Source organism: Nematolebias whitei, chromosome 3 (assembly GCF_014905685.2).
Source record: "Nematolebias whitei isolate Nwh7 chromosome 3, NemWhi1, whole genome shotgun sequence".
NCBI classification, from domain to species: domain Eukaryota; kingdom Metazoa; phylum Chordata; class Actinopteri; order Cyprinodontiformes; family Rivulidae; genus Nematolebias; species Nematolebias whitei.
In genome coordinates, this window is record NC_056500.1 from 28,844,741 (window position 1) to 28,854,562 (window position 9,822).

The 9,822-nt window shown below is 39.2% G+C and overlaps 1 protein-coding gene across 1 annotated transcript in view; it reads left to right on the top strand.

Moving 5' to 3' along the window:
- Positions 1-6,665, top strand: part of lingo3a (leucine rich repeat and Ig domain containing 3a) — a 54,421-nt gene extending 47,756 nt beyond the window's left edge. Inside the window, exon 2 of the mRNA XM_037674780.1 lies at positions 4,580-6,665. Within this exon, the coding sequence (XP_037530708.1) occupies positions 4,642-6,468 (1,827 nt within the window). The 5' untranslated portion in view covers positions 4,580-4,641 and the 3' untranslated portion in view covers positions 6,469-6,665. The remainder of the gene's footprint in view (positions 1-4,579) is intronic.
- The last annotated feature ends 3,157 nt before the right edge of the window (positions 6,666-9,822 follow it).

Below are 9,822 nucleotides of genomic sequence, written 5' to 3' on the forward strand. Positions count from 1 at the left end.
CTGCAAAATTGGATGATTTATAGCAGGGCTATTCAACTGGTGCTTCATCCATCCATCCATCCATTTTGCGTGGGGTGTTCTGGGTTTGGTTTTCGGGTTCTGTTTATTGCATTCATGATTCAATGCAATAAAATAATAAAATTTAAAAAGTAACAGATCATTGTAATACTTGGTTTATCTACATAATGACTTTAATTGCTGCAGCACGATGGTGCAACTGGTAGAGCTGTTGCCTCTCAGCGAGCAGGTCCTTGGTTCAAATCCCAGTCCAGGGGCCTTTCTGGGTGGAGTTTGCATGTTCTCTCCGTGCATGTGTGGGTTTTCTCCAGATACTCCAGTTTCCCCCCACAAACCAAAAACATGCATGTTAGGCTGATTGGTAACTCTAAAATGTCCCTAGGTGTGAGTGAGAGAGTGAATGGTTGTTTGTCTCATTTGTCTCTATGTGTCCCTGTGATGGACTTGCGACCCGTCCAGGGTGTACCCCGCCTCTCACACAGTGACTGCTGGACATGGGCACCGGCGACCCCTGTGACCCAAAATGGAATAAGCGGGTAAAGATAATGGAAGGATGGATGGATGGATGTTTCTCCAGCTTTTGCAATTTTCAAAATAGTTTGTGGTTCATGAAACGTCTTGATAACACACACACACACACACACACACACACACACACACACACACATGCAGAGACGCGGGTAAAAATATTATGGTCCACCTTCACCTTTCAGTGGCAGGAGATAAATGTAAACTCTGACATTAAAGTGTGCAACTCTCCCCTCAGTAGCCTCACATCTTCTGTGGCCTCCGTCAGCCCTCTCCATCAGGTCAGCAGCTTGGTGTGAGTCTGCATACTGGGTGGATCAAGCTCACTGCTCTCTCCACTTTCTGCTGACCTGCGGTGCATTTGTTGGCTGGACATCTTTTTGAGTCTCTGCTACCACATATGGGTTTGCAAAAGTGGTCCGTGTGGCTGAAAGGAAATTGGAGCCATTTTAAAAAAGGCTGGGGGGTCAGTGGGTCCTCTGGGAGATAGTTTGTGGTTAATGCTCTTTTTTTGACTGCAAACCTCTTTATGGAACAAATATCTTTAACTTGTGCAGAAGGTGAGTTTTAGCTGATATTAAGGAAGACTGCATGCCCCAACGTTGTGCTGATGACAACCTGCATGCCAAAAAGATTAAAGGATCTCTTGAAATAACCAAAACAATGATGTTATTATAGTTAAAAATGTTTTTCAAATTCATGGAATTTTGGGAAAACTGCATCAGTTCTCTTGCCGATAGAAATTTCTCCTGTATTTCAGCTGAATAAATATTCTGAAATAAAATATTTAGGGAGAAGATTGCACACTACATTCATATTGTTTTAATGTAATATAAAAGCAACCTTTTGTTACACAGTGCATAAGAAAAAGAATAAGCTGCAAAACCTCCTAGTAAGCAGAAACATTCTATGTTTATAGTTCCTGCTTGAATTGTCATTTTGACATAACTTGTTTTTTTCATTATCAGATGCAATAAACATTACAGCTAAAGCACCAACATTTTGCCTGTTTGGTGTTAAAATTAAATAATGGTTTGTTTGTTTGGTGGTTTTATTTTGAACATGTTTACCATATACAGACAATCATTTTAAGGAAAGAAGAAAGAAACAAAATGGTAAAGATAAACCTACATTAAATTAAGAAGTGCACAAGTATTGCTGCACTTTTTGTTTAGCTCACATGTTGAAAGGCGTGGGAAGAAGAATGTACTTATTAATACGTTATTGCTTTTTTGGACAATTTTTCTTGTATAATAATGTAAATATTCTAAGTAATACTTCATAAGCATAATTAACATCTTTTTTTTTCTGACATATTTCCTCCCAGTTCTGTTGCACTAAGTCCTGTTTAAATGTAGTTAATTATTCTTCAGCTCCTTTACACCTCTATTCTTCTTTTGGTCCAGTTTGATAATCTTATAGTTTCTCTTACTGACTATAAAACATGAAGATAGTCAGTGCTATAATTTATCAGAACCCCAACTGATGCATTATTTCCATGTTATTTTAATTATATTGTCCTTCAGAGTGTGATTCTGGTAGGCCTGGTTATTTTAGGGAACAGGTTCATACAACGTATTGCTACGATTTTGTCTGTCATTTTAAGCTTATTTGGATTTAGTGTCAATACTGAAGTCTCCACAATTGAATTTTTTTGTTGTTGCTCATTCCTGAATACGTTTCCTGCATCCAATCTTTTAAGGCCTCAACACAACAGGGGCGGCTGTGGCTGAGTGGTTAGAGTAGTCGTCCTCCAATGCAAGAGTTGGGGGGTTGATTTCACCAGCAGTCACATGTCGAAGTGTCCCTGGGCAAGACACTGAACCCCCCTTGCCTCCGATGTGTGTCCCATTGATGTATGAATATGATAAAACACTGATTATTCTTTGTACAGAAATAGTAGAGTGTGCTGTATGAATGGGTAAATGAGAGCACAGACTGGAGTGTAAAGCACTTTGAGTATCTTGATAAGGTAGAAAGGGATATATAAGTACAGTCCATTTACCATTTACTACCTGGAGCTCTACATATACAACTAATGATTTCATTTTTGTTTTCATTATAATTTTCAACTCTTATGCATTCCAAAGCATTGTCAATTGCTACTGTCATTCAGTCAACGTTTATTTAGACAGATAAGTCACAATGAGCCTAGAAGACTCCTTAACAAGTGAGGTCTGTCATATCATCTCGCGTCTTATATTTCAAATGTTTGTCTGCATACAAGGTCATTCCTCCTCCATCTTTATTTTGTTAGTTCTCATAACTTGACTCATAGCCCTTCAGTTCAAAATCTGTTCCTTTGTCTGTATTAATCCAAGTTTCAGACATAGCAACGATACTAAATGGTTGTAATTATGACCTGAATTTATGTGTGTTGACTTAAGACTATGCTGTAAAAACAAACCTACAGACTGTAACCAGTAAAAATCTTTCAATCCATGTGTTTTGGTGGATTTTCACACCACAATTTACAAAAATATTGCATTTTAAATGTACGATAAAATAAATCGGCAGGATTATCTTGAGTGTCCTATTATACTAGTTAAGTATTTACAATAAATATCAAAGTTTATGTTCAATAATCCAGATATAAAATCCAACAAATTTAATTCATGTCCTCTGGACAGTTTCTTTTATTTTGTTGAAACGTTTCGTCCTTCATCCAAAGGACTTCATCAGTCTGAGGAGATGACCAGGTCCAGATGACCTGACTTAACTTTGTTATATTTACAATAAACTGTGACTGATTAACTTTTTGGAAGGTGAATTTCCTTTGGAAGAAGTGATAAATTCTTTGTTTCCTCTTTGTTAATCCAGTTTCAAGGACTTAATCTTAAAGTTAGCATTGTCCATAAGGGTAGAGATTTTTCTGCATGTCAACTGAGTCTTGTTAAAGAAATTATTTTAAAATGACACAAAATAAGTAAATTATTTGCACGAGTTGTGCATCAGTTATGCTTGTACTGTATGTGTTTTTCCATGTTGTATTATAAAGTTGAAATTTATTTATCTTCTGCTACCACAGTTGCACCATTCAAATAGTTCATTTAATCAGTGGTACGATTTTTGCAATATTCATGGGTGAATTGTAAATTATAATATTTGCACAGGTGAGTTGATTAATTATTTGTAATTATAGAAAACTCATTCCTCAAACTTCGTACGACATTTTCATGACATGTTAAGCAATACATGTTTTTAAAGTCTTGCTAAATACAAAGGTGAACTCCATATGTTACAATAAACACAGAAAGTTGAACCATTAAAATATGTCTAGTTTATTGCAAGGTTGGAAGGTAAATTTAGGCAAACATGATTTTTTGTGAATTTGTAATTGATGTTTAGTAAATTGGAAAGATATGGTATGCTCCTACACCTCATGTTGTATGAACTAATGTGTCTACAAGCCTTATTTGTTTAGTCTATTACAGTGTGTGTCTGAGAGCTGCTCTCCATCCTGTAAGTTGACATTCCATGATGGGTTTATGAGAAGATTACTGCTCTGCTGTTGACATCCATCAGCAGGCAGAGGCTTTGGGTGGGAGACAGCAGTTGTGTGTGTATTTGTGTGTGTATGTCTGTGTGTGTCATATGAAACCCATTGGCAGGTCAGGCTAAGCAGGATCCTCTCATGATAAGCCTTTATGCCTCAGAGACTCGAGCACATGATGCTATAGACTGAATTATTAGGTTCTTGTTCTGTTGTGAGTGACCTTCTCATGCATTTGCACATGGGACGCTATAGACTAGCTGTTCCCAGTGTTTTCATCATCATCATCTTGGAGCTGGGTTCATCTCGTAAACTAAACTTGTTTTTATCTGAATGTAGACTCTGTCCTTTAATTAACTTTGAGCTTTGTACCCCTGATATATTAGGTCTACTAAAGTTTAAAGCTGTAATTTTCCTCACAATGTTTAATTGTGTAAAAGCAACTGATTTGACTAATTTCTTTATCTTTATATCCTTTTTTCATTTTATTCCTTCTCTCTCATTCATCTATTCTCGTTTTTTGTTCTTTTCTTTGTCCAGGTGCCAGGTCCAGTGATTCAACCCCAGACAGGACACCAAGGAAGTGACAGAAAAAGGGTGCCATGGGGGTTAGCCTGGGACAGGAAGTAAGCTGGCCTTTCCTGTTCTTGCTGCTCATGATCACAATGTCTTCCATCCAAAGCCAAGGATGCCCTCAGCGTTGTGAGTGCATGGCCAAGCTGAAGGCCGTGTCCTGTAATGGAAAACGTCTTTCTGCACTGCCAGATGGAATCTCACTAGACACCAAGGTCTTGGACCTAAGTGGGAATAAACTGCGCTGGATAGAGCATGGCGACCTGCTTCCATATACACGTCTGGAGAAGCTGGACCTAAGCGATAACATGATCAGTGTCCTGGAGCCCAATGCTTTTGCTAGTCTTCAGAACTTGCATTCACTTTCACTGAGGGGTAACCAGCTAAAGCTGGTCCCCATGGGGGCTTTCTCACGTCTCTCCAACCTAACTTCACTGGACCTAAGTGAAAATAAAATTGTAATTCTTTTAGACTTCACTTTCCAAGACCTAAAGAGTCTAAAGAACTTGGAGGTTGGAGACAATGATCTGGTTTACATATCAAATAAAGCCTTTCTTGGTTTAGTGGGACTCCGAGAGCTGACAATTGAAAGGTGCAACCTGACTTCAGTGTCCAGCCAGTCATTGTCCTACCTGCATAACCTCGAGACTCTTCGGCTCCGCTACCTCAGTATTATCACCTTGGAGGATCAGAATTTCAGAAAGCTGGGAAACCTGAGGGGTCTGGAGATTGATCACTGGCCCTTTCTTGAATATATCTCTCCCCACAGCTTGCAGGGTCTTAATTTGTCTTGGTTGTCTATCACACACACCAACATCACCTCTGTGCCCACCTCTGCCCTCCGCAGTCTGGCTTACCTCACCTCCCTCAACCTGTCCTACAACCCTATCTCTGTGCTGGAGTCCTGGGCTCTGCGGGACCTCCTCAGGCTCAAAGAGCTGCATCTAGTCAATACTAACCTTGCTAGAGTACAGCCTTACGCACTTGGTGGTCTCAGGCAAATTCGCCTACTTAATTTTTCGACAAACAGCTTGGTGACCCTGGAGGATGGAGCCTTTCAGTCTGTCAACACTCTGGAGACGCTGCGTTTGGATGGAAACCCCCTGGCCTGTGACTGCCGCTTGCTCTGGATTCTTCAGCGCAGGAAGACTCTTAACTTTGACAATGCCCCTCCAGTGTGTATGACACCCGTTGAGGTGCAAGGACGGGCTCTTAGCGCGTTTTCTGACTCGGCTCTCTTTGATCACTTCACCTGCCAGAAGCCCAAAATACGCAACAGGAAGTTGCAGCAAATATCTGCCCGAGAAGGCCAAGTAGTCTCATTCATCTGCAGAGCAGAAGGTGAACCAACCCCTGCCATTTTCTGGATTTCTCCACAGCGCCGCCGCATAACCACAAAAAGTAGCGGCCGACTTATTGTGTTACCAGAAGGCACGCTGGAAATACGGTATGCCCAAGTAACAGACAGTGGAACATACATCTGCATAGCCAGCAACGCTGGTGGAAATGACACCTACTTTGCTACCCTCACAGTAAGTGGGCTGCCTCTAGACGCAGCCCTCATGTCCAACCGTACGTATTATGCTGGGGACCTTAATGACACAAATCTGAACGATACCAGAGTTTTCTTGAAGTTTACTCTTGACCTGAAGACCATCCTCATATCGACAGCGATGGGCTGCATCATGTTTCTGGGAGTGGTCCTGTTCTGTTTCATTCTGCTCTTTGTGTGGAGTCGAGGGAGAGGGCAGCACAAGAACAATTTCTCCGTAGAGTATTCTTTTAGAAAAGTGGATGGACCCGCAACCAGTGGGGGACAAGGAGGAGCACGCAAGTTCAACATGAAAATGATCTGATTGCTCAGAATTTCTATTTTTTAGTCCCTAAAACGGTTTCACAAACTAAGGCACAAAGTGACACAGCAGATAGTAAAGTAGACTCTTGTGTTACGAAAACATTACAATTAATCATTTCAGAGACCTTTTTTATACCAAGACAAACTTTTGTTATTGAAAACCAACTGTATGCATGCATAAAGGTGTTGCTTTCACATACTTCTACTGCTCTTTGTTGTGTTCACAGAATGGTGCATTAAAACTGAATTAAACCTTAATAAGTATGAACGTTTAAATAGACTGTTATAAGACCAATCTTCAAGTCCACTTATTGTCCCACAGCTCCTGCCAACTCAGAACTGTATATTTTACAAGGAACTCCATCTTCCTCACCTACTGAGGACTTAATACCTCTCAACTCCAGTTGAGAGGATTTAAACGATGTCTCCAAACTGACGACACCATCATTTCAAGGTTGTGCTTAGTGATTGCCAAGAATTGCCATTATACATTTGGATGATTTCACTCGTTTCATGCATATATTTTAACTGATATGTGGTCTTTAAAGTCTTGCTAATGAATGCGTTTTGCTGAAGGATTTCTACCAAGATACCACTCATTGCATCACTGCCAATTTGACCACAAAACACCGTGTGATTTTTACAGTCCATCTGTCAAAGTTAATGATTTTTTTTTTTTTTACGCTGAAGTGAGATTCCACAGGATAAGCTCTAAAAAGGGGCTCAAGTGCACAACTGTGTGGTGACAAAAATCACACAGACATGTTTTGTAGTTACATTTTTCATTGTTGATCTGTAAATCTGTACTTGTGGAAAAATCCAAAATGAAAACAGTAAAAATGAAGATTTGCTCCGTACTTTGAATAATTTATACACATCTATTTATAAACTAAACAGCTGCAGAGCAGAGGTGCATTTATCACCAAAGTTGTACAAATGGTACATTGAACTGTACAAGATGTAACATATATATTTTATAATCACAGAGTTTAAATTCCTTGTTGTTGTTTAAATTACTGTTTTGTGAGATTAGGCTGATTTTACCATTATTAAACTGTAAAGGTTTCCTTTTGGTGTCAGACATAGAGTGTACTAACAAACAGCACTTTAAGTTTGCAACTGCATCCTCATAAAAGCAGTGAAACATGCTCACTGTCACATGCAAATCATGAAGGACATTTACTCTGCGGCAGGTTTCACTTCAGTTTCCTATTTTTGGACAGCATAGGTGGGGAGGTTTGCTGAGCAGCGGGTGAAAGACTTTGGTTTGTTCACAACAGGACTTCAATAGACTCATGCAGGGAAAATGTTAATGTATTTAAGACCTTGCACAAAGGTCATTGTGAAAGTGAGCCGAGAGGAAAATGAGTACCGATGTTCTTAGAAATAGACACAACAAAGGGCTGCCTAGTAAATTTAAATAACTTTAGGCAAATGCCAGGTGAATATTATATCACTCCAGGCAGAAAGGATTCTGAAGATTTTATTAGGATGTAAACATTTAATTTAGAATTTAAGTCCTAATGCTGCTGATGCTCTTCTAATCAAAAATTGTCTTGTTTTACTACAATGATCACAAAACCAACAGTGTTGCTCTGCTGCCTCCTGTTGGCTCAAACCTGTAAGTTACTTTCACTAACCTATGGGGAAAATGTGTTGGTTTTCTGAGTGGACCTGAAATATGTTCTTCTCTCACTTCATTTTGAATTCTCCATAAACTGCACAGCAGATTCACTAGCAACATCGTGGATGAGCGGTGAGTATGTTGGACTGCTTAAAGACCAGCTAATCTTCCTGTTTGTTTTTACTGTGAACATTTCAGACATTTCTGTGTTTTGGACTAAACTCTTTGTGTAATTATGGAAACCACTGTGTCTGCAGATTGTGCGTCACCATTTTGTATCGCAATGTTTTATAAAGATTAAAAACATTGTTTTAGACGCCTGCAGTATTACTGTATACATTTTGTGTCATCGTGCAGCACTTTCTGATACGATCGTGACTTTTTTCCTCCATTTTTGCAGCTTTTATTTGTTTTTTTAGTGTTTGTGGAGGCAATCTAAAAACTATAATGATCGAGTTCGGTAGACCTGTGACACCCCCCCCCCCCCCCCCTGTGAACCATCTGCTACAATTTTGTTTCCATTTTTCTGTATTTCCGCAGGATGTGTCCTGTTGTAATTTAAAAATAAAAATGATCTGTTTGCTACCTTAACACACTCATACCCAATTAATGGACACAGATGTTCTTATTATAAATCATTTAGGTGAAAAATGTAAAAATGATGCGTATGCAGGGGATTTTTGTCCAAAGGGAAGAGGGCATCAATGTTTCGCCCATGTCTACGTGTGCATTTCTGAATATCCTATGAATCACTAGATGAATTGTAATGAAAATCTCAGTAAACAATCACTGGACAAACATCTAAAAATTAGGTTTTTGAGGTACTATTCAAGATGGCCACCACAATCATCTGACCTTATCAAACTCAAAAGTGGTCATAACTTTGTGTTGTTGTTGGGGGGGGGGGGGGGGTTTGTTCGTTTTTTTTTTTTTTTTAATAAATGTTGAGCTAATATTTTGTGTGTTTGTAGCCAAAAATCAATCCCAATAGATACTCCTAGAACTACACATTCTGACATATTTTTTTTACTTTGGATTCTGACAATAACTATTGGCATCATCTCTGTCTGTGAAAAAAATATCTCCTGAAATATTCGATGGATTTTAATTAAACATTTGAAATATAATCAGTAGATATACAACTCATTAATACTGAGTCAACCAAAACCCCAAGATGACCACGTCAGTGAAATGACTTTAGCCAACATAAAAAATGACTACATCTCATCAGTTTTACAGATATTGAGCTAAAATTTGGTGTGGTAGTAGCTGAGAGCCATTCACAGCATTGTCTTAGTGGTAACACATCCCACAATGTCTCCGTCATTGTTGGTGAAGGATTTGGACCCAAAAATCCAGACCAACACCAAGAGCTTGAATAAAATAAAATGGTTTACTAAACAGAAAACAAAAGGCTGTTGTGGCAGCAAGGAACTTATAAAGTCAAAGGATTCACAGCGACCACAAAGGAGACTGGAGACTGTGGAGTGTAAGCCAGTAATGAACTGCTGATATGAAGGCAGGCAACTGAATATATAGAGCAGACGTAATGAGGGATTGGAAACAGCTGAACTGATTGGAGAACAGGTAAAAGTGGCAAGTTGACAAAATCAAACACTGAGGAAGCGGACAGGATGGAAATAAGAAATGACACAGGGAACAAAGGGAGCTGAACAAACAAGAAAAACAACTCTAACATAAAGCGCATAAATGCAGATGGGACAAGATCTA